Here is a 26,037-nt window from a genome sequence, read left to right on the forward strand (position 1 = left end):
AGTGTAGTACAAAAGAGAAAAATTTGATTATTATACTAGTAGCACAGATCCTTGATTAATTAAAGCTTCCTGAAAATTGGAAATTCTTAAGTGTCATGACCGTTGACTGCATTATCTGCAATAGCAGACTCCTAGAGTGTGCGATGAATAAAAATTTGGTTTGAGCTATAGTCCAGCATTACAATTGGGTCGAGCTAAAGTTCAGCAGCAATAACTTGTTTCGAGCTTGAGTGCAGCATAAACTTGGTTCGAGCTAAAGTCTAGATGATCACCAAAATGGACAATTTTGATTGAGCTTAATATTTTCAGGCCACTTTTGGGTCGAGCATGGTCTTTTCATAAGTCGAGGCCTAAACCTGGGCAATTCAGTGCACATTTGAGATGCTACCCATACAACCAACTCTTTAAATTAATCATATTGATTTTTCATGGCTCGATCGGCGTGAAAATGATAGAATTGAAAAGCTTGATCGAGTACTCTCCGGTTACAGGATGTGTTTTTTTCTGAACTTAGCTCTATAGTAGTACGGAGTATGGGCCGAACTGAAAGTATGTATGAGCCTGGCGGAACGTCACGAACGAAATTTTTTCCAGACTATGGTCTCGGTCGCACCCGACCCCCCTATCAGCGACGGAACTCCGTCTTGTCCATATGTCTTGAGTCAATGACCTCATCCTGGGCAAATGTTGGATCTTTTCATGACTGGATAGCTGGCTTCTTATGTTTTTTTTTCGCATTGAGTGGACAAAATGTAAAAACATTTAAAAACACCAATTGAACATTTATAACATTGAGTTTTATACAAACTTTTTGCAACAATATTTAGCACATTGAGAAGCAACTACTAAGATTAAACAATATGAAAGCTTTTGTTTAACAGATACAAATACAGAAACTGTTCAAGGTTTCCATAAAAATCCTGAAATTATTTATAGAACGTTGAGAAATAATTTCAGGAACAGCTGAGGAAATAATTCTCTCACTCCTTTCTTTTCTACAAGTTTGACACGATTATATATTTAAAGTTGTGAAAAAATTATTTTCAGGCACTTGAAAAATTTGATGTATATTAACCGTGCAGACATAGTTTTCTTTAATAAAAAACAAAAATCTGCAAATTTTTTGGCAGACGTTGTTTTCGAATGTCTTCAGATGTTTAAACGCTGATTTCATTTTAAAAATTAACGGATAATTATCTTTCATTAAAGGCCAGCATGAATCTTTGAAAATGCTTGAAAATATTTGAGTAATCGACCAAGAAAACTTGTGCTCAATGACCTCCAAAAATTAAAATGACCTCCAGAGTAATTTTCAAAGTAGAGATGATTAATTTATCTCTATTTTGAAATCTATAGAGATTTATGTTGTTGATCGTAGATATGACCAACAATGTGCACAAATTTTTTTTTTGGAAACCGATCTCGCTGGGGGGGGGGGGGGGGCGTGTCCTAGCTGTGTGGGCGTGGGAAAGGAAAGTAAGCAGTTCTATCAGAGTTCTTATAGCAATGAACTGCGACGTTCGCAGTCTTCGTTGCCATCTTCGACTGGATATATCGTGGGAAGTTCAGAACTGGCACCAGAAATGTGCGACAGCTTTCTCGTGTGACAGTCTGGCATCAGGGGTGACTGGACTGCCGAGTTCTGAATGCAGGTGGATTCAGTGGCAGAGATGGTGCGATCCACTTTCTGTTTCTTAAGTGCAGCCATGAACATCCGATTGCTTACAAATGTTGAAGGCTTGGTTGTGTTCGTGTTCGCGATGACAACTTGATTGGATGGCCTGATACAGAAAATTACTCCCATTAAATAGTGGTGATCTCTTCTGTTTTGTCCCCCCCCCCCCCCCCCTCAGCTTTATGTGTTTTATATAGCACGTTGTTAAGTAAAAATTTAGAGCGTGTGTCTGGGGGCGTAAAAGTTATATGCTCACTAAGCTGGGGGGTGGGGGGAGGGGCATAATAGATCCAAAGATCCACCATCGGAGGTTTTACGTCATCAACTTAGCAGGTGAGGAGCATTGCAAACAGACCACCAAACTTAATTAATACCAGTCATCTAAATTATACATACTTTTAAATTAACCGGCGTCGTTTTAAATAAGTCCGATTTCTTGTTTCCAAACAAAACTCGTGATAATAATAGCACTTTTTGTGAGTGGTAGCTTCGTATCAACGATTTGACTTTTGGAATAAATTTTGTCTTTGATAAGAAAGTTCTTTTTCCTTCATAATCAGTTATAAAAGTAGTATTTGTCAACTTTAATTGATAACCAAGAAGAGAGCTAAAGTGAGTAACCTTTGATTTCGTTTCTGCCGGATCTTTGCACTACCAGACAACGATGGATGAGGATATTTGCGGGTATCGTTTGCCTCCACTTCCTCGTCACTCTCTTTGGCTCGTGTCCAGAAGCCAGAGAAAGAAGTGGCAATTGAGCCAAGACCAGGCATATAGAAGCCATCAGATTGTACACATTTGTACACTCTCTAAAAACACCACATTATTTTTGAAAAATGCGAGTTGACATACAAATGTAAGCATAGTCTAGACCTCGACTTTTGAAAATTCATTGAACGTCTAGTCGGTGAGCAATATTGACTTCAATTACAAGGTCCAGGTGAAGTCTTCTCATAGCCATTTAGGGTTGCGAACGGGAGAACCGTCTTTTTATGGGCCGAGTAATATCCTTTTCATAAATACACTCGAGTCGAGAATGGACTTTTCATCGGTCGGGCAATTGATTTTTGAAAGATTAGCATTGGCTATTCTGTTAACTTTTTCCGTGGATACGCAATCATTGCAACGGAGAATCTAACTTAGAAAACAGTTGACATTTTGACAAACCTTAAAATTTTTAATTAAATTTTAGGATAAATTAGTTATCACAAGTAGACCAAATTGCAAGTTTCGGATGCATGGAACTAGTTAGCGCGGTATAGATAAATACATTTCACCAGCAACGAGTTTAAATGGTGTTTTAAAGTGGTTTTGATTGCAAAAATTTTAAAATTTCGACATTTATGTGAAATCAGATTTTTATCATTAATATTTCCTGAATATTGAAACTTTGAGGGAAAATAATCGTTAACTATATAATATGCAAATTTGTGTTGAACTAAAATCTAGGAAAAGTTCGGGTCGATTACAATTCCAGCTACAAAAACTTGCATAATTGTAAAAAAAAAGCCGAGGTTACCGTGAAATCCAACTTAGACCTTTTCATGGACCATTCAGCAAGCAACTTAATTTCATACCACCTTCAGGCCATTACCGTCTTTCCATAAGTTCAGACATAGACAAAATGGTCGAATTACTTTGTAAGCAACCAATCGGTTGACAGTTTGTCGAATTTTTATCATTATTGGCAACAGTATCAATTGTAGAGCACGACCTACTTGAAGACGCCCTCGGACCGACAATAAAATTGAAAATTTAAGCCTCAACCGCTATTAGGTATAAAATAATTGTTCCGAACCCACTTGTGGGGGAAGGAACTATATACTAAAATGGTTTTTTTGTTCAGACAATTTTGACCGATCGATATATTCATCGTTGAGAAATGTGAGTGGTATCATTAAAAAGCTGGTCCAGCGTAGAATTCAAAATTGAAAATACTTTTTTGAATTTTGTATTTTTCGAGGATTTATCGAGGCTTAAAATATTGTGTGAACACGTGACATTTGCACGATTATGTTCACATTTAGCGCAATTTTTGTTCAAATTAAGGCCTTTTATAAAAATAGTATTTTAAAATTACATTTCACGATACAAAATGAGACAATTTTGTGATTCCAATAGACCGACCTATAAAAAGGCTAGTTCTGGTCTCATGAGGAAGTTTACTATTTAAAAAGATGCCATTTCAATTAGAGCTTTTTTAAAAAATTTTTTTCCTATTTATTACTGTCCTTTAAGTCACTTAGAAACTAGTCTCTTTTCATATCGAGGTTCTGTTAATGAAAGACCTCATTACAGTAAACTGATACCCAATAAACAAAATTTTCGTTCTCAAGGGATCACTCATGTTTTCTTTTTGTCTTCGAATGAGTTTTCGAAATTTTTAATGAAATTTTGATTTTCTTCTTGAGATTCTAATAAATTTTGGGAGTCCTATGGCATAGACTAACTAACTACAAGACAACTGATTTCCTAAAGTGCATTAGGTAAAGCTATGTAGTGCTCTGAGTGGACAGCCAATGGCTGCTAAGACTTAAAAAAGCTAAGAATTTTGTGAATTTTATTTGAACTCTAACAGATATTAATTTTATTTTCATGAACAGTAAGTCAGTCTCAGTAATGACTGTACCACCTCCCTTTTAACGGCAAACGAAATTAGTCTTGTAAGCAGTTTTGTCCGCTAACTATTTGTTTTATTACTTCAATAACACGAGTTTTCTTAATTAAAAAAAATAGAAATTCAGATTTTTTTTTGTAAATTTGGTTCCGTTTGAAATCTTATCTCATTATACTAATACTGATAGTTCCCAATGGCTTAGAGAAGACGTCCAATGGATAATAAAATGGCTTCGATAATTCCTTCTCGCATTTCTGCTCAATATTCTTAGTTTTTGCCTGTATTTGTTGTTTTCATAATCCTAAGTCATATTGTGATGTCATATTGATAACATATTGATGAAAAACATCCCTGTCTTCCCATTGAGCCATAGCGTAGCGTATTTATCGGGTTTCGTTGAAAGTTCTTGAATTTATTGGCTGTTAAGACATTAAAAATAAGTTTTGCAACTAAAACGAATCTGGTAAGCGGTTTTATCATCTAACTATTGGTTTTATGACTTCAATGCCACGAGTTTTCATTATTTATAAAAAAATTTTGGAAACTTTTTTTTGTAGTTTTTATTGCTTTTTACTTTTTATCACAGTATCCTAATATTTATAATTCCCAGCGGCTTAGAGACGACTTTTAATTGATTAAAATAAAGGTTTCAGAGAAAAGTTTATGATTCAAATGGCTCCGACAATTTCTTGCACTTTTCTACTGAATTTTTGGTTTTTGCCTGTTTTTGTTGTTGTTTTTATAATCATAAGACTTATTGAGATGTCTTATTGATTATTTAAGATTGAAAAACATCTTCATATTCCTATTGAGGAACAACTTCGTGTATTTATTGAGTTCTGCTGAGAGCTATTAAATTTAGTGGATGTTAAGACTTTCTTTTTTTAAAAAAAATTGATATTATTTTGAGCAACATCATTTATTAAAACTATTTCCATGAACTGTTAGTCAATATCAGTAATGACAGGGCCCCTTTCCTTTTTTGCTCACAAAATTACTCTGCTAGCGGTTTTAACTACTAACTATTGGTTTTATGACTTCAATGCCACGAGTTTTCACAATTTCAAAATTTGGCTCTTTTATAGTTTTGTTTTTTTTGAAATGTTATTAACTCAACATTGACAGTTCTCATTGGCTTTGAGAAGACGTCCAATGGATCTTAGATAAAGTTTTCAGAGAAAAGGTTATGGTTTATATGGCTTCGACACTTGCTTCTCGCACTTTTCTACTGAATTTTTGGTTTTTGCATGTATTTGTTTTTTAATCATAAGACTCATTGTGATGTCCCGTTGGTGACTTATGACGACTACTTACCTGCCCTACTTATGAGTTATAATTTAGCGTTTTTTTTGACATTTTCCGTTGAAAGCTATTGAGTTTAATTACTATGATATAACTGGTTTTCTGAAAAAAATCGAGTTTTCATTATAATTCTTTATACTTTTGAAGCCATATTGTTAAGAAAAGAACAACCTCATTGCTGTTAAAGAAGTATATGAAATCAGAAACAACTTTTTCAAAAACTTCTCTTCGGTTCGACTCCTTCTCGCTCAATTTTTTCTGAATTTGCTGTTTCTGCCTTTTTTAAATTCTTCGTGTTTTCATAAAATGCTGACTGGTCTCATAGGCTTCTAATTAGGGATCAAAAAAATGATGTTACTCAATGCAGTCAGTTTTTAGCAAAAATTATTAAAAATTGTGATATTGTTCGATTTCAAAACTTTTAAAAAAAATTTTTCAGTTTTTGTTCTTTTCGTCAACTTGAAACTTATTCTCATCATTGAGAGGTTCCATTCCTTGTAATTCACAAACCATTTTTTCATTGATATGTCGTAACTGATGTTTTGTTTTTTGGACAATATGCGTTTTCAAAAAGGATTTGTGCGTGTTCAATATTTGTGCTTCTTTTTCTCTTCTTTTAGAACACTCCCTAAAAAAAATGTTTTTGCTTATTTTCCCGTTTGTTTTTTCCTCGTAGTCTTCCTATTGGCAGATCTTGTGAGCTCTCTATTGGGGCGTGGTTTTATGTAGTTCAATTAGTAGTTCGATTGTTACGATTTTTTTAAACTCAAATATCTATTTTTAATTATCTCGTCAGGTTGACAATTAAGTCAAAAATGTAGATGAGCTCGGGTGGGAACATCATGTGCGAACGCACATTAACGAGCATCCTTGTTTGTTTTCACTTTGGAATTAGAACGCATAAATCGCCAGATTGACTGGGGTATCAAAGTCTGCTATATGCAAGGATACTATGATCTTAGACACAATCTACTCATTGACTCAAAAAGTTTTCCTGCTGGCTTAATACTTTCAAAACTTAGGTTACGGCAATTTTATAAAGAGCTAACGCAATGGGGAACAGAGGTTTTAATGAAAACAGCAACATGTTTACAAATTCAACAAAACAAGAAAACCAAACATTAAGTGCCACAAAAAACGCCAGTAGATGGGGTTACAAATCACTGATACCAAACGGCCTTCAGAAATGGAAAAAGAACCATACGATCTCAGGTGGGGACAAACAGTTTATCATTTAGAGTTGCGTTAAGAGATTTTATGTTGAATGAACGTGCGCCGATGCCTTTAAATCAACACCTAGAATAATTCCCGTCCTACTGTTGCCTGTAATGAGAACAAACAAAACTAATGGAATCGATTTCGCTGAAGTGTGCTATTATAGTCACTTATTTATTTTAGTTACTATTAATTTATTGCACAACCTGTAAAAAATTAAACATATGATTGTGTTTACGCAATTTACAATTGTGTTTTCGCTAAAAAGAAGGTGTCCTCAGTTTGGGCTATATCTAATTTGATTGTTCTAAAAGATATCCGCGAATTTCCAGGAGCATAAAAAGTATTCCCGAATCTGGCATGATAACAAACGATTTCTTGATCTTGATGAGGCAATAGTGCGGGAGTTACTCTGATTGTCAATAATTGCTCTGAAGCAAGTTTTGAGGCAATTATATTAATCCCGCAGTTTTTAATGCGTTTTTTAGTACTACCAACTTTTCTTTTAATCTTTGCTTGCCTTAATATTTGCATTCTAGGTCTTAGAGAGAGCCTTACGGCTCACTAGTCTCAAAGTCTATGTTTTGGAGTCCATGAAACTGTTTAATCGACATAAATTCATGGTCTCTATAACCCCCCCCCCCCCCCCCTCCATTAAACCCCAATCCTTTTCCTCTCCCCTCACTCCCCTCCCGCTCCCACGTCCTTAGCACTATTTTACTCGTACTCCACATCTCCACCTGTAATACCGCACCCATACACTGGCCGCTCAACCACGCTCACCATCTACCACATGCTCACCGCACCGCCCATCAATTAAGCTAAAGCTAGACTCCCTAAGCTGCAGCTAGTTTTTGACGAAGCTAACCGCTCGTCTGTCGTTTGACAGCCTTTCTTCCGACGAAAGTCCGTTGTTTAATTATATTTAGGTTTCCAAGTTCGGCTGTGTTTAGGTGTGGTGGCGCAACAGGAAAGATCAATGACTAAGCTAGAGGAGGTTGAGGGTGTGATCCCGAGGCAGTATGCATTTATAAAGAAGCTGTTTTTTTAACAAAGAATTAGGCTGAACCCATGAAAGTAGTTTAACTCGACTTTACTAAGGTCCTCGGCCATGAAATTAAAGTGAAATCTTAAATCTTAAGACCCTCATAGAAATATCAGGAATTTTCATAAAGTTGAGGACTCGACTAGGGTAGCTTTCCTTAAGAGCACTATGATACAACTTGTTTATCGAGTTTAAGTTCAGTGCAATTTTCGAGGACAATGAAACAAATTAATTTTGGCAACCGAACTATGTTCCACAAACAACAATTGCCTTGAAAAAACATTACGGACTCGAACCAACTATCTCAAAATCGTATGATGTACGCTCTATATTCACATCAAGGCTATATGCTGAAACTGAGCGATTTTCAATTTTACTTGGCAAAAGCTGGATTATTGGTTGCTGACAACATTGAACGCTAAGAGAATTGAGTGTCAGGTGAATTGTTCAAATAGATTAAAACATAGCCGGTAGACTGCCGGAATTGCTGCACAAGAATAGGCCTGCGTGCCGTATAATAGAGATAGAAAACAGAGACAGATCTAAATGGAAAAAAATCGACGCCGCTAAAAAAGCTAGGTAAAATTTGTTCAGCGATAAATTAATAGAAATTGTTAAAATTCATCCCGCAGAAGCCTCTTATTAGGGACCTTTACTGTACATATGAGTTCCTTTGACCTTAAACAAATTCAAATTAAACTTAAGTTTTGAAGTGCAAAATCATTTTATTGAGTGAGGTAAGTCACTTGTGATCAAAATCTAATCACACAAAAAACTTATGCTAAAGAGAGTCAGAAATAAACGTCACGCACGCAAACGCCGTTAGTGAGAGGAAGAAGTCATTCAGAAAATTTGACTTTTTCAGCTTTGCCGTGTGAACAAATGTAAAACGAAAAAGAGCGACAGACGACGAAACAAAAAACATAGCAGGACAAGTCCTGACGTACAATTCAAAGAATTTTCATTGACTAAACAGAAAACTAGACCTAGAACGGACTATGAATGGATTGGGAAAATCATTCAGAAAAAAGTCCCATCCAAAAAATCGAAAAAAAAAAACAGAAAAAATCAAAGTGAAATTGCCGCATGTGAACAAAAAACCACTACCGATAAAGCGAATTTTTTTTCAAACACCGTATTCTCACTCTACTTTAAAATTAGAGCAAAAAAAATTTCACGCCGCAAAACCACTCGCTTTTTCGCTCCATTTCCTGTTTCGGCGTGACCAAAATCACTACTCCAATTTGACTTCAAAAATCATGAAAATGTGTGAACAGATCTTAAAAAAAAAGACAGCGCCCCAATACAATTCAAATTCTTTGAATTGTAAAAACATAGCAGGACAAGTCCTGAAATACAATTCAAAGAATTGAATGAAAAACTTAAAAGTACTCTACCTGACCAGCAGATCAACTGAACAAAGCCAGCCAAAACACAAACAAAATCATCTAAAAAAATTTAGAAACTAAAACAATCAAACAAACTAAAATATACTCATTACTAAAACACTTGCAGACTTTTTTCTCTTAGGCAAAATTTCACCCCTTTAAAAATACATGTTCTAAAAACAGATGACTGAAAAATATAAAAAATGAAATCATTTGCAGAATTTGCTGAAAATTGTAATATTAATTTCTTCAAATTTATTTCTGTGTCTCAAGAGGCTATCCATTAACCCATTTCCAAGTATTAAAAAATTCATTGGCTCAAAGATCGATAGGCAATAATTTTCGGAAAAAATCTCAAATTTCAAACAATAGAAATTCGTTCTTTTAAAATGTTGAAAACCGTTCAATTGCCCACTAGCAGCTATCTAATAACATATTATCAAACCCTGGATCAAGTTAGCTGGTTACTGAGGCAAGAAAAATTGAATATAAAACAAAAGTTTTGAAAAAACTTGAAAAAAATTGCAAATTTTATCAAAAAATTTCTGCAATTCAAAGAGCTAAATTGTTGATAACAAATCCATTGATGCCAACAACCATGCGGTAGCTTTTAATCAGACCGTACAATAGGTTTTCGGGCACTTGAGAATGAACAATTTTCAAAAACTTACAACAACTTTAGGAAACCTTGAAAAAATTGCAAATTTTATATTAAAAAATGCTAAATTTCGAGACATTAAAATGTTGAAAACCAATCCATTATTACTAGAAATCATGCAGTACTCTATTGTCAAACCACAAAGGACATTTCCTGGCCCCTGAAGCTGGAAAAACTCAAAAAAGGACAAAAACTTTCAAAAAACTTGAAAAAAAACAGCAAAAATTCGGATCATTTTGCATGTTTGTATTTGTAGTACCAAAACATATAGCTCATAAAATCGTCATAACATGTTGTCTCGCAAAAGGTCTTCACCATTTTTCAAAAACTTCAACGAAAGACTAAAACAAAAAAAAATCACAAAAAAACATGAAAAATTGCAAGATTTTGAGCCCAATAACTCCTAAAAATGACCTTTTAACCTTTAATTAAGGCCATCCCAGCAGCTGCACCACTCTAAGCACGTGAAGGACTACTGAAGCTCACTTTGGGGCTTTAGTGAAACTTAATGCCCGCTGGGTTTTACCTGTTTATCCCGTTTTGAAAGATCAAAGTCATTGAAAAATGTGTGAACACATCTTAAAAAAAACGCAGCGCCCCAATACAATTCAAATTCTTTGAATTGTAAAAATACTTTGAATTGTAAAAAAAAACCAAGAGCACCGCAATATAGCTCCGCTCAGCTTACAGCTTCGCAGCTATAATAAACTTTGCTGATTGTCGTAACCAACTTGGTAGACTGAGATATGAGGTGAGAAAAAATAGATTTAATAATTTCCAAATAATGTCCACCAAGCTGGATATAACGTGTATCTTAAATTTGCCTGTGCTTCATACAGTTCAACATCCTAAATCTCTCGAATTTAGTTAAATTAGTGAATGGAGCCTCGGCAAAAACGATTAACCTTGATTGAGTACACGAGTGAAATAGTTCTTTAGAGTGCTTTTACTCTATACCTGTGATAGGGGTCTGAGTAGTGCCACAATCTTCTCATTGTTCTGATATCTTCTCACAAAGCGAGCCAGCATCTGTTCAGCAACATTGCCAACCATGCCAAGGACTATCCCCAGCAGTAACATCAAAAAGACCTGAACACACATCTAAGCTACGGCTCATGAACCGCAACATTTGCAGAAAAGATCATGAACGCACTTGAATTTTCTAAGCCACCTGAGGAAGTTAATTGTTGCGGTCGATTTTTATTTGTTGGTGATAGCAATTAGTTACAATCGGGGCCGCAGCTCGGCATTTTATGGCAGCTCGCTGCAAAATGGTACTCAATTATATCACTCAATGAGAGGGGACAACCAAGCAAAATTTAGTATTCACTGTCTCTCCCATTGACATTGATCGGGAGAAACATTAACAAACGTACAAAAATAACGGATTCCAGTGGGAAATTTGAAAGATCAATTGACGGGATGAGAGAACAAGAGAAGACGATTTTGTTGTAAAATGGGTCGTTGAATAAACAATCTTTTTAAAAATGAAACTGTGAGCTGGCATGTTTAACAATGATTAAAAAGCAACGAGATTGATTAAAGTATGCTCGCATTATTATAATGATAAGAAGAGTGGACTAGCTTACCCCCTTGCAATGGTCTACATGCAATTTTGGTTCAGTCAACATCTGTGAGTCACACTTGGCCCCCCTCCTCCACTTGTCCAACATGTCCTCTATCTGCATGTTGCTGTGGTAGATGCCCAGGTACCGGTTGAACCACGTATTTGATCTACACCAAACACAATACTGCGTCAACACATTTTCACTGGAAATTTGCGGATGACACAGGTACTATATGCAAAATTGAAAGTAATGAAAACATTTCATTAAATATTGAAAAATAATAGAATAAACAGACAAATACCTGTTAGAGAATCAACTCACATGAAATTCCGATAAAACAGTTATTATTCTTTACAAATCATATTAATTCACATCCAGAACTTTCTTTTTACGGTGAAGTTATTAAAGCACCTCATGCTTGTCGTTATCTAGGAGTACAAATTGATTCAAACGTAAGCTTTGCAAATCACTTAAACTCAATTTTAATTAAAATGGCTAAAGCTCTCCTTTCTTTATCTTGTAAGAAAAGAAATTCCTTTAAATGTAGAAATTGATGTTTCCAACAAAATTGTACTCTCTCATCTTTTTTTTTTCAGCAGAAGGTTCCTGAAATGTTAGTTTAATAAAACTTCACAATAAAACAAGACACTGGTGAATATCTGAAAATTTCACAATGTTTGCTAGTCGCCTAAAAGCTGGACAGAACAGGAGAATAAATTAAGTTATCAAAAAAGAACGAAAAAGAAGTGGAGTAACAGATCTGCAATCCGGGAAAGCGTTCAAAAATAGAACAAACTGCTCTCTTCAGTAAAAATGTCTCTCTCTTCTAGTAAAATTTTTAGTAGTAGAAATGTTTTGACCGAGTTTTTGCTCGATCATCTCGAGAAAATGCCAGTTAACAGACGACTAGAAGAATTAAAATCCCATTTGAACCAATACGAACGGAAAGCCTTATTTTCAAGTTTATTTAAAATAATAACAACACTGGTTGTAAGATTAATTTATTTAAGATTTGAAAGAATGTGGATAATTAACGTTCGGGGTTATAATCACAACAATTTACATGTTTATTTGAAAAAGAAGAGAAGGAAACAGATACAAAATTCCCCACAAACTGATGGGTTCTGCGCGTGTTTAATTATTGAAATCTTTTCGAACAACACTGGTGAGTGCCTTAAACTGCTTGCAGGAATCGATTGAATTATTGTAAAGAAATGATACATTACTTTTTGTGTGCGTTTTGAAGTTGTTGTCGTAATAATTCTGTTAAGCTCATTTCACGCTTTCAAGTTGATAGAAATGAGAAATTAAGACTCAAGGAGAAAAAGGAGCCTCGTCTAAGATCAAGATCAATTCACTAGTCAGTTTTTGCTGCGTTGGTGTTCAGTAAAGACTTGCTCACTCAGTTTACTTTTTTCTAAAAAGACAGATAAAAACGTTTCTTGAACTTTTATTCTTTAAAGAAGAATCAGTTGTTTTAGCAAACGATTATCTTTTGAATTAAGTTAGAAAATTATTCTGGATATGGACAGCAATGAGAACAAATAGTTTCCGAAAAATTTTTCTTAGGGTATCAATCGCGGGATCCACCACCACTGACAGCATGGTGAAGTCCCTCCGGGATCAAAGTTACCTGCTCCTGAAATACTTTTTTTGAATAAATTGAACCAATCTATCTCTTTACAGATGCGACACTTTAAAATTTGCAAGCATCGGTTTATCTACTCGAAAAATCCTGTTGTATTGGTAAATTGGTAAAATTCCAGAAAATAGAGAAATTTATCAGGCTGTTCCCTTCGTAACTATGACTGAAAGATGACCACCCTTAGCTTCTTTTCTACATAAAAAAAACATCGAAATTTGGTATTCCTTCAGTTGCTTTTGTTGGATTTTACTGGAATTTGAAAACACTACATACGCAATCTGAGGCCCCGGACTAAAAGTTAATATGTTCAGATAAAAAATGAACGTAAAAGGGAACGACGTTCGTTCAAAAGTACACGGTCTGGAATCATGAATGAACGCGCAAAGATTTGGACGTACGCTACTTTCAACGCACAAATGTCTAGACATCGGCTATTTTGGCATGCGATTGTTTGGAAACAGGGAGACCTAACCTCATAAAATCTTCCCAATTGGAAAAAAAGCGTCAAAAACAGCTGAGATAATGGTTGATGTAGCTCTGATACTGTCAAGTGACCGCTTTCTGTGCACGGAAACTTATAACTCACTGGAGTTCAAAAATAATAATAATTGTTGTTTCTGCGTAATCGCAGTGGAACAGCATTAGGCCTACAGTAGCCTGTTTTCAGCTGCCCTTTTTCTTATTATTCCCCACATTTCAGACTGATCTTTTCATGAGCAGCATTGCTCTTTTTTGGTGACTACAGCCACTTTTTTTTGCGTCTGAAACTTTCACGTGGTACCATCATTGCAGCCAACATTGGTCAGGCTATGGTCAACCTGAAGCTATGGTTAAGTAAGAGCTCATCCTTACATAGACAGCTTCACGGAGGCAGGGGATTGAACTCTCGATCATTGGCGTGTGAACCACACACCTTACCTCTCGGCTATCACGCCACTGTATGGCTATCACGCCACAAAAATGGCCATGTGTTAAGTGCAGAACAAGTTGTATCGAACATTCTATCTGGTGTTTGACTATTTTACTTCGAGAATTATATAACATCTCAAGTAGCACATCAATTACGCATTAAAGCATTACTACCTTCACGGATGGGACCAGTTTTGGCCTGAAATTATGGCAACTAGTACCCTTTTTTAAAAGCACAAAGAACGCACAAATTTTTGTTTGAACGCAAAAAAGTCAGGTGAATGCACAAGCTCTGGTGATCGCACGAAAGCCTGGATATGAAATGATAAATATCTGTACATGACCGCACCACGTCTGAACAGAAAAAAGCCTTTTTGTCTAGGACGGTCTCTACTTGCCGACTTTGTGGCCTAGGACCTCAGTTTGTGAGCACTTTTGTCGCAATATACATCGCATGTTCTCTTGTTCTCTCTGCAAACTTTCATAGAAGAGATCTAAGTACTGGACGGAGCAGGTTTAATGTTTTCAAAAAAGATAAACAATGTCGTGTCTTGTGAGATGTGATTATGATGTAGTACTGACTCTAAGTCGTCCTTAGCGAACATGATAGAGTACTGGAGGTGTCCGAATGGGTTCCCCACAATGTACAGTCTGCAGTTGAAGTTGGAGGACACTATGTGTTCCATCACTCCCCTCTGGAACACGATCCCATCTATCTCCCCCTTCCTAAAATCACAATACATAACTACAGCTGAACACAACATGTACTGAACAATGCACTTAACAATCAGGACAATGTAATGAACAAAACATGAGCAAATCAAGAAACAAAGATTAATACAAATGTTGATTTCAAATAAAAAGCTGGAATTGAAAACAACAGAACTCTGGTATTAGGTACCTCAATTTAATACTAGAGCTTAAATTAATACTAGAGCTTTAATACTATAGCATTTAAGAGCTCTCTGGGCCAGAACTGAACTTGATACGGCAATGCCTTCAATCTGACCACTACCGGTAGCTACTTTGTTGATAGAAAGCCTTGCTAACAGCGTTAAAGAAGAACCCTATTGGCTTTCATTTATAATTTTGAACTTTTGTAGATTTTTAAAAGCGCTCTGTACAATTTATCCTCGATTTTTTTTGTAATAAGCATGCGACAAATTTGTGACAACTTCATAAACTCCACCAGTGAATGCGGAACACAAAGAATGCAACAACAAATGTTGATCGTCGTTAGTGAATATGCAATGTGAAGAGATGTCTAACTGTAGTGATAGGAGTGCGTGTGATAAGTTGTTGTAGAGCCTGAGTTCTTTCACTTTGCCATCATGATCGGACTTGTCGTGATGCTCCTGGTCTGAAGTGAGTTCAGTGTGGAAATCGTAGAAGGTGACTAGGTGCTCGTGTGCATACGACCCACTCAGGGTTCCCAGTTTCACTTCGCCTGACAGGATCTGAAGCACAGAACACGATTGGCGACAATGTTGAGGCCCTAGTCCAGATCTAGACTTATAAAAAGACCCAAATAGTCCAGTAGGGGCGGGGGTGGGTCAATATTGAACAAAATTACATGCAAGCTTCTTAGGTTAAGGTCCAGCAAAAGTCTTTTTGTGGGTCGAGCAAAGGTCATTTCATATGAATTATGGGTCGAGGATTAGGCTATGGGGATCTTATCAATGTTGCAGAAGAGAATTTCGTTAAATTTTTTATAATGAGAACAGATTCTTTCTGTGCATGAAAAGTTCTGTACGACAAATCATCAGTTTTTTCTTCTCTAGAGTAGTTCTTAGGTCAGTATTTGTGCATTGATGTCGTGACATTTAGTTCATTTTGGCTGATTGGCTTTGATTGCAGATTATTGTTCCATAGTCGAAAAAACCGAACAAAAACGTCGTAAGAAAAGCTCGATATGCTCGGTTTTTTTTCGGTATATTCGGCTTTAAACCTAAGAAATTATCGGCATGTTCGGCGTGGAACGTTAGAAAGCAATTTTGTGTTCGGTTCCACGCAATTTTTTTTACTATAATGTAGTCAAACGTTATGATCGCGTTCTTTTAACGGGAAATTTAAACTACTGGAGACAAAAACTCTGAAAAAAATTATCAAGCTTATTGAAAATGCTTGTTCAGATTTAGACAAAACTAGATGAACTAAATTTCTGGTAATTGAACATTGTGATTATTGTAGATTAATTCACTTTCACGGAGATTTGATGTTTCATTGTGATTTCAAACGGAAGATACGGACGATTTCCTTCGTTTGAAACCGGATATAACAAGGGTTTTCAGTGTTGGGAACCAAATATACCAACGCATTGCCAACCTTGAACCGAGATACACCAACGAACGACTTCATGCCTTCAAAAACGGATATACCAAAAAATTTCCTACGTTTTAAACCAGATATACAAACAATTTCCTACGTTTGAAACCGAAAATACCAAAGATTTCCAGTGTTTAAATTCAACAAACCGACAATCCCAAGAAAAAAACGGAAGGGTTTTCATCGTTTTTGTCTAACTAAAACAGAAAACACCGACATGTTCCTTACGTTTAAGAACGATAATGTCTCAACTGCATAGCCGAATTTAGAATGTATAGATTGTGGGATTAAAAATGGATCTAACAAAACGGTGCAGAACAACACTGAAAAAATTTATTTTTCGGACTCTACAAACAGTAAACGGATATTTATAAACAGAGATGACAACCTAAAGATTTGGTATTTTTGTCACCAATTTGACTGCCGCTTTGTTTAAATGATGCAGTTAACAAAACATGGTCTGACGTTTTGTTTATATCAACATCTTTCACGTATGGAACAAATGAAAAATTCACTTCAAGGGTAACCCATAGAGTCGGCAAAATAGCTTCCGAATCTCAATGAAAAGCCCCAAACGGGACTTCAAAAAGTGGTATAACCCTCTAGTTTTTCGAGAGGAAGAGAGAAAAAGATAGTGCGAGTGAGAGATAGAGTGAAAACGAGCATTAGAGAGAGTGAATATGAGAGTAAGAGTGAGAGTAAGAGAGAAAGAGAAAGAGAAAGAGAGAGAAAGGGAAGACATAGAGAGTAAGTGTGAAAGAGAGCGAGTGCGTGTATGCGTAATACAAACTTTTTGCAGCGATATGGGTGTAAGGATAACATAGCTTGGTTTTCGTAGGATTTATACAAGTTTTTTGATGAAAAAGCAGAGACAAAGGCAAAGTTTTGATATTCTTTTCGGAAAAAGAGAAATGTTCACTGTTCAAAAGGGCTTGTCTGCATCCAAACAAAGCATTTGAACAGCAGAGGACAACGGTTCTAAAGTTTTCAAAATCGTTCACTTTTTGTGCCCCACCATTATCAAAACATTTAAAATTAGAGTGTTATTTTTATTAATATTGATTTTGAACGTAGTTGTTTTTTTCTGAAGACTTAGTCTCATTAATGACAACCCGTATTGGTTTTTTGTGAAGCAATTATTCAAACTGTTTACAATTTTCAGTTAATTATTTCAATCAACTTTGACTAAAATTTAGGTAATCTAATTTCTTAAAATTATTTAAAAATTCAAGGTTTGAATCTTTAACTTATTTGATTTGGAATATTTTTATTGCTTTTTGGATAAGACCCATTTTTTTCTGCCTTGTCCCTGAACCTCCTGACAAACAAGCACTGTCAATATTGATCAACATTGTGATATAGTTACAGGAGTCTGGTTCATAGCAGTAGCGTTTACCAAATTGATACCTGACTTTGACGCTGTTTGTCCAAAAATTAAACTGTTGTTTGAGTTTCGTCGTTAAATTTTTTGTTTTGCTAACCCCCTGATTTGGTTGTTAACAGCTCTCATGGACAACCTAGTAAATCAAACAAGTGAAAGTTAACAAAAACATATTCTATAAGTAGGAAACATATTCTCAAGTTCCTACAAGAAGCTCACTGTCATCTATCACTAGACGGTCAATGAGAGCTGTTAACAACGAAATTAGGGGGTTAGCATAGCATAAAATTTACGGACGAAACTCAAACAAAAGTTTACTTTTGGGACACAAACAGCGTCAAAGTCAGGTAACAATTAACCAAAACATTCATGTAACTATATCACACTCTTAATGTTGACAGTGCTTGTTTTTTAGGAGATTCAGCGACAATGCAAAAAAATAGCATTATCGGAAAAGCAAAAAACATTCTCCAAATCAGATCAGCTAAAAACTAAAAGCTTTAATTGTTTAATGAATTAAAGAAATGTATTCTCTGATTTTCAGTCACAGTAGAAATAAATATTTAACTGAAAATTTTAAACAGTTTGAATAATTGGTGCACTAAAAGCCAATACGCGTGTCATTAACGAGACAAAGTCGCCGAAAAAAAACAATTACGTTCTACAACCAATATTAGCAACGCAGAGTTATAGCTACGCGGCTATTAAAGTGCGCCAGCGTGAGCAATTTTAATCAAATTTTGAAATAAAAAGTCTTGAAATGAAAAATCAAAAAAGTGAAAAATTAGACTCGTTGCCCTATGATGTTTAATCGTTTTGTTTTGATGGAGAGTTTTCCAACTGTGAACAGTTCTTTTTTTAGAAAAAAGTATCGAAACCTTGCCTTTTTTCTCGTTTCTCATCAACAAATTTATCTAAATCCAACGAAAAGCTTATCTTTTCTCATAAGAAATTGATCTAAATGCCACCAAATGCAAGTTATCTTGTCTCTACACCCAGACTGTTACACAAAATTTGTATTACGCATACAGGCACTCACTCTCTTTCACACACACTCTCTATGTCTTTCTCTCTCTCCCTATGTCTTTTTCTCTTCCTCTCTAAAGACTGCAGGGGTTATACTAATTTTTGATATGTCTTTTGATGCTCTTCTTTGAGACTAAAGATCTAATTTGTCAACTCTATGGGCTATATTTGACTTTACAATGAATCATCAATTCTCCGTAAAAAAATAATCAGCGAAATTAAGAATGTTCATTAACGTGATATTTAGTTTATCTGATTTTGTCAACAATCTAAAGAATAATATTCAAAGAGCTTGCGCACATTTCCATTTTTTTTGTCTCGGTAGTAGTTTAAAACTCCCGATAAAAAAAACTATCACAACGTTTGACTAAATCATAGACAGAAAAAATTTTGCACAGAGCTAAACCAAAAATTGAGAATCAGCCAATGTAATTCTGCAATTCATAATAGTTTTCTTCAAAAAAAAACTGTTGATCAGCTGGTTTCACTGATTCAGCTGAATTTCGCTATACGATTCCCATAAACTACTGTTTTTGATCTGTCAGAAAACTGTTCTTAGATCTTGCCGCAAAAAATAAGTGGGGGACCAAAAAACAGAATTTTTGAAAATTTTTGGCTAACAATTGGTTTGGGTTATGTTCAAATTGCATATATGAGCGTTAAAATTTGGGCAGAGATAAACAATGAAGCACCAAAGTGAAAAAAATTGTACGTAAAATTATGTCAAGCAAACGCGCCTTTGTCTGGCTCTATTTTTCTCATCAAAAAATTCATCTAAATGCCACGAAATGCAAGCTATTTTGTCTCTACACCCAGACTGTTACACAAAATTTGTATTACGCATACAGGCACTCACTCTCTTTCACACACACTATCTATGTCTTTCTCTCTCTCTCCCTATGTCTTTTTCTCTTCCTCTCTAAAGACTGCAGGGGTTATACTAATTTTTGATGTGTCTTTTGATGCTCTTCTTTTAGACTAAAGAGCTAATTAGTCAACTCTATGGGCTATATTTGAAGTGAAATTCTCATATAATCCATTAGTGCAGGATGTTGATGTTAACAAAACGTCAGAAGACGTTTTGTTAACTGCATCATATAAAAAAAGCTACAGTCAAATTGCTGACTAAAAATATCAACTCGTTACGGCGCCAGCTTTTTAAATAAATATCCTATTACTGTTTATAGAGCCTGGAAAACAAAATGCTCATTGTTGTTCTAAACGTTTTTGTTAGATCCATTTCCAATCCCACACTCTATACATTCTAAATTTTGCTATATCCAGTTGAGAAATTATCATTTTTAAACGTAAGGAACTTGTCGTTTTTTCTGCTTTAGTTAGACAAAAACGATGAAAGCCGTTCCCTTTTTTTCTCTCGGCATCAACGTTTTGTTCAATTTTAAACAATGGGAATTAGAAATCTTTGGTTTATCGGTTTCAGTCGTAAGAAATTGTCGGTATCTTAGTTTCAAATTTACAATGAATCATCAATTCTCCGTAAAAAAAATTAATAAGCGAAATTAATAATGTTCATTAACGGGATATTTAGTTTATCTGATTTTCTCAACAACCAAAAGAATAATATTCAAAGAGCCTGCGCATTTTTTTTGTCTCGGTAGTAGTTTAAAATTCCCGATAAAAAAGCTATCACAACGTTTGACTAAATCATAGACAGAAAAAATTTTGCACAGAGCTAAACCAAAAATTGAGAATCAGCCAATGTAATTCTGCAATTCATAATAGTTTTCTTCAAAAAAAACTGTTGATCAGCTGGTTTCACTGATTCAGCTGAATTTCGCTATACGATTCCCATAAACTACTGTTTTTGATCTGTCAGAAAACTGTTCTTAGATCTTGCCGCAAAAAATAAGTGGGGGACCAAAAAACAGAATTTTTGAAAATTTTTGGCCAACAATTGGTTTGGGTTATGTTCAAATTGCATATATGAGCGTCAAAACTTGGGCAGAGATAAACAATGAAGCACCAAAGTGACAAGAATTGTACGAAAAATTATGTCAAGCGAACGCGCCTTTGTCTGGCACTGCTTAGTTTTTGACGTGAAAGTCGCAAAAGTTACCGGCAAAATGAAATAATTTCATAGCACCGATTGATAGTTATTCAAATAATTAAGAATAAAACACCAAAATTTGATTAAATTCGAAAAGATGTGGACATAAACAACCCGGTCTTTCTGTTCAAAAATTTCTGGATTTTTGCTTTTTCCACTGTTGCGTATTTTGAGATCATTCCTGCTTTGGTTCAAGGAGAACACAACTTCTCTCACGTTTCTTACTGTACTTATTTTTCTTTCTCTATTTAAAGCAACAAATTTGTAAAAATTAAAAAAACGAACGGTAGACCAGCCAAAAAGATCAATTTAACTTTACTGACTTTAATTAACACTTTTCCATTATTTGATTTGTAAAATTTCATTTGCTAAATACATTCACTTACTTTCCATCTGACAAAAATTGAAGGTTTTTCGTAAATGTTAATTCGACGCATAGCTTTATTTAAAAGAATCAGTTTTTTTCTGCAAAACACCCCATTCAAATATTCTTTGGATAGTCTTACTGCTTACTTTTGTTCTCAGTTGCTGGCTAAACAATGAAGCACCAAAGTGACAAGAATGTCAAGGCACTGCTTCGTTTTTGGCGGGGAAAATAGCAAAAGTTGCAAGCAATATGAACTAATTTAATATTACCGACATATAATTTAGACGAAAAGTTAAGAATAAAACTCCAAAATTGGATTAAATCCAAAAATAGGGGGACATTTTATTCAATTTTGAAAACTTTTCAAGGGTCCCACCACGTTGTTGTTGCGCCTAGAAAATCAGGCTTCCAAAAAGATCCGACCCCCGTTGAGGTTATAGTCAGAATAATATACTACTGAGGCTCAGCATAATGCATAAAGCTAACCCAATCAAAACTCTCTGGGTTTTTACCTATTTATCCCGTTTTTGAGGACAAATATTTAAATGGGTCAGACTAAAAATTGGTCAACTGAAAAATCCACATGACTAATATAATTGCTACGGACTTTGTTTGAGATCAATTAAAAATACAAATTTTTCAACAGTGATAGGAAGTGGTTAATCATATAGAAACTGACCTTGGGATCGTTGATGTCACTCAATTCCACATATGTAGTTCTCCCAATCATGTAGACTGCTAGCTTTGCTGTGTAGGATGCGAGGAAGTACACACAGAGTGCAGCCCACATATTCATCAGCCATCTTGCACTCCATGACTTAGGTGTACCTGAAAATATATAACCGGTGTCTATAATGACCTTTCCTATGCATTTTGTGGGTAAAATTTAATTATCAATTCAGTTCGCCATTTTTGACAACTTAACTCAATCATAAAGTTCGGTAAAATTATTGCAAATAATAAACTGAAGCAGTTCGTGTAAGCAGATTGCGTATAATCAAAATCAACGTTAAATAGGAATCATTTTTTCCCGAATGTGCAAGAGTGCCTGAGTCCATTAATCCGCTTATTTTTTGCTGAAACAGATTTCCGGAATTTGAGGAATGCGTAAAAACTGAGAAGAAAGAGCTGAATTTGAACTGGGGAGTTAAGTGAAATGAGCGGATATAAGGAAACTTTATCAATTAGTTCATATTTCACGTTTGAGCAAACAAAGATTTTAGTTGCCAACTCAAAATGTGAAATCTCTAATATTGATAAGAAGAAACTAAAAATTGGGTTGGTGTGAGTAGTTATATGTAAGCAAGAGTGGGGGGGGGTAAAAGGACGTACCTATGTATAAAGATTACCTATAGCCTATTTTCATCAATTTTCCAAAGACGTACCTAAAAAAGAGAGTGAGAACAATAGACCTGTCATCTTATCGTAATTACCCAGGGGTAATTATCTTAATTACCCCAGGGAAATTCATCCAGTTTTCCGCTCTAATGCACCTCAGCTAATCTTATCTACTTAATAAAATTCATCTGCAGAACTTTTACTTTCAAACTTTTCATTTACGCATAACTTTTTCGATTATCATTTTTTTTTAATTTTCGATTATTAATGAAGTTTTGTTTTCAATAATTTCAAATTATTGGAAGTTTTTCGCAAAAGCTTCTTAAAAGTTTTTTTGAAAATTTAATTTTTTTTTCAATTTTTTTTACTCATGATGTGAAAGCATGCAAGAAACCGATTTTTTGGCATTTTCTCTTGGTAGTTTCTGTTTTTTTTTCTCGGTAGTTTCAGTTTCAAAAACCCGAAACCGTTAGAAAAAATTGTATATAAAGTTGTTCTAATAATCGGATGAAATTTTTTAACACAGATTTCAATGAAAAATACTAAAACACAGAAAACCATCACTGAAAATTTTTTTGTTTTTTTTCGTAGTTTCAGATTCTGAAACCTCAAACTAAAATTTTTTTTTTGGTCAAAAATGTATACTACAGTACAACTTTAGAGGGTATTTTTCGAAGTGAAGTTCAATGGTGGTAATTTCACGGTCAATTATAGATTATGGGTTTGGGTTTTTTGTAGTTTTAGTTTCTCAAACCTCAAACTACAAAATAGTTTTATCGAGAATGGTATGCTATATCAACTCTCTATATGTTGTTTTTAAACAAAGCATTTGATAGTGACTTCTTTAACTCCTAGAAGTTAAACTTTTTGATTTTTTCTGAAGTTTCAGCTTCTGAAACCTGAAACCTCAATTTATTTTTTTTTGGAATTGTTTGTTACAGTACATCTTTATAGCGTAATTTTTAACGCAGAATCCAATTTTAAAAGTCGTGAAAAGAGGACAAATTTGTATTTTTTGAAGTTTTAGATTCTGAAACTTGAAACCAAAAAAAGTTTTTGGTAAAAAATACTCAATTTTTGTAAAAAAAATATCCTAGTCTTGAAAAAATGAAAAAACCCATTTCATACCAAAAAATACCAAATTCTTGACAAAAAATACCCAATTCTTGCCAAAAACTCCCAATTCTTGTCAAAAATACCCAATCATTGTCAAAAAATACCCAATTATTGCCAAAAATTACCCAATTATTGCCGAAAAACCCAATTCTTGGCAAAAATTACAAATTCTTGAAAAACAAACACTCCATTATTGTGAAAAATGCTCAACTATTGCCAACAGATCCCAGGTCTTTGTGAAAAACACCCAATTCGTGGCTCAAAATATCCAATTATTGTCAAAAACACCCAAACGTTACCCAAAAAATGTCAAACTGTTGCCAAAAAAACAATTCTAGCCCAAGAATATCTGTTTCTAGTCATGAGTTACACAATTCATAGCAAAAAAACCCATTTATAACCAAAATCTGCAAAATTTTTGTCAAAAATACCTAATTCCTGCGAAAAGGAACCCAGTTTTAGTAAAAAATATCCCAAAACTGGCCACACAGAGACACAAGTCTTGCCAAAAAATACCCATTTTTACCACAAAATAGCGAAATCTTGTCAAAAAATACTCAAATTGTAACCAAAATAACAAAATTTTATCAAATATTTATCTGAAATATATCAAAAATTAGACAATCTTGCAATCATCCGTTTTACTCTAATTTCTTATCAACAATCCAATTATTTAGTGACCTTAAAACATCAACTTTTGAGATCATCTTTTGTAAAGACGAATCTTCTCAGGTGATCGATAAAGGTTTATTGAGTACAAATTTGTCACGAATTTTTTGCTATTGTACAGAATTAATTGTTATAAGTTCAATCATAGTAATTTAACAATTACGTCCTACTATCTTCTCAATTAAGAACAATTACGTGATCATTTTTTGTAAGAGGGCCACTGACCTCTTTGGAACAAAATTTACTCCAGCTACGTCATATGATTGCTGCAATTAGGGATACCTATGTATTGTATGGAGTCACTGAACTCATGTGAACAAAAAACAATCCTTACTACTTACGATTTTATTCCTATTTTATCAAAGCATGCACAGCTCACGTGCTTGAAGTCTTACTCATAGTATTGTAAAAATTACGTCACTATTGCGTCATATAGATGTCAGTTTTTATTGTAGTGCACAAACAAAAATTCAACTCATTGCGCTTCTTTTCGTTCTCTTCAACAACTTAGCTATAGTTAGACTTTTTCTTTTTTTTCGGAGACAATATTAATCTCCTTTTCCTACAAACCTAAGTTTTCAGTTATAAACCTTTCAGTGGAGATTCTTCATCTCTAGGACATCTTCCTATTTCCCATTCCAGGTAAGTCACCTCTGTTATAAAATATGAAAACAGACCAAAAAAAATAATGGGCTATTATAATCATCGTATTCATTCGCAAATAGCATATTATTTCTTCAGAGAGAAAGTTTTTTTCAATATCTGTATTTTCAGTTTATTTAGGAGTTCAACCTCCGTCACCTAAAATAGGCTGGAATAATGAATATTAAATCTGTGAAATTGAACGAAAATCTTAAGGCCCACTTCTTCTTCCCCGATTTTAATGATGATGTAGCAATTATAAAGGAGAGGAAGACGTGCTTCGGCTGGGTAACTGAACCTCCATTCTCCATTCCGGGGCAGCTTCTAGTCTTCATTATTGCAATCGAGAATTTGCCAGAAGTCGCTGTTCCATACAAACAGACAACTGTAGACTTCTACGAGAACCACATCGAAAACAAAACTTTACAAGTCTCAGACAACATGGAACTGAGCAGATCAGTCCGTGCACAATTTTGTGATTATGAGTTGTCCTATAGACCAATGTATGAAAATCAATTAGGATTTTTTGAGGAGGAGAGAGAACTTAAATTTCTCTGGTGCGTGTCTGACGAGTATGACAATTTGCAGGAGCAGAAACCTGATCGGGATTGTGACGAGTGGGAAAATGGGTCATTGACAGGGAGTATTATCGCAATTATAGAAGAAGAGAACGCACTTGATCCCAAGTTAGACAACAAAAAAATCTGACCAGGCAGTCCCTTTTGCTTGTTTCTCTACAGACACTGGACATGATGCATTGAAAGAAGTACAGGGAGCATCGAGTGTTGAAAATACTTCAATCAAGTCTGCCAGAACCATCCTTAGTACTATACTCAATGATTATACAGATTACCAAAATCATATTTTATCTAATGAAGCAAGTGAAAAAATATCTGAAAAAAACTTCCCTCAAATCTGAGCAACCAGCGTCTTGAAAAAGACTGTCAAGAGAAGGGCTCCTGCTGTCAATAACCCTGAAAGAGTGGGAAGTAAAATTCAGATGGTGATGAAAACGAAGACAACATGTGTCCTCCATCGTGCAAATTGAGACGAGCTGCTGAGTTGTATAGTAACTAAAATAAC

At 34.8% G+C, this 26,037-nt stretch overlaps 1 protein-coding gene across 1 annotated transcript in view; it reads right to left on the bottom strand.

The window, feature by feature from the left end:
- Window positions 1–1,438: 1,438 nt before the first annotated feature.
- LOC142342230 (glutamate receptor ionotropic, NMDA 3A-like) overlaps window positions 1,439–26,037 on the bottom strand; it is a 95,832-nt gene continuing 71,233 nt past the window's right edge. Inside the window, exons 8-14 of the mRNA XM_075393489.1 lie at window positions 21,869–22,017; window positions 15,292–15,479; window positions 14,605–14,748; window positions 11,490–11,634; window positions 10,858–10,989; window positions 2,297–2,484; window positions 1,439–1,781 (exon numbers count right to left, since the gene is read on the bottom strand). Coding sequence (XP_075249604.1) covers window positions 1,499–1,781; window positions 2,297–2,484; window positions 10,858–10,989; window positions 11,490–11,634; window positions 14,605–14,748; window positions 15,292–15,479; window positions 21,869–22,017 — 1,229 coding nt within the window. The 3' untranslated portion in view covers window positions 1,439–1,498. The remainder of the gene's footprint in view (window positions 1,782–2,296; window positions 2,485–10,857; window positions 10,990–11,489; window positions 11,635–14,604; window positions 14,749–15,291; window positions 15,480–21,868; window positions 22,018–26,037) is intronic.

Source organism: Convolutriloba macropyga, chromosome 7 (genome assembly GCF_964194025.1).
Source record: "Convolutriloba macropyga chromosome 7, txConMacr16.3, whole genome shotgun sequence".
Taxonomy (NCBI): Eukaryota; Metazoa; Xenacoelomorpha; order Acoela; family Convolutidae; genus Convolutriloba; species Convolutriloba macropyga.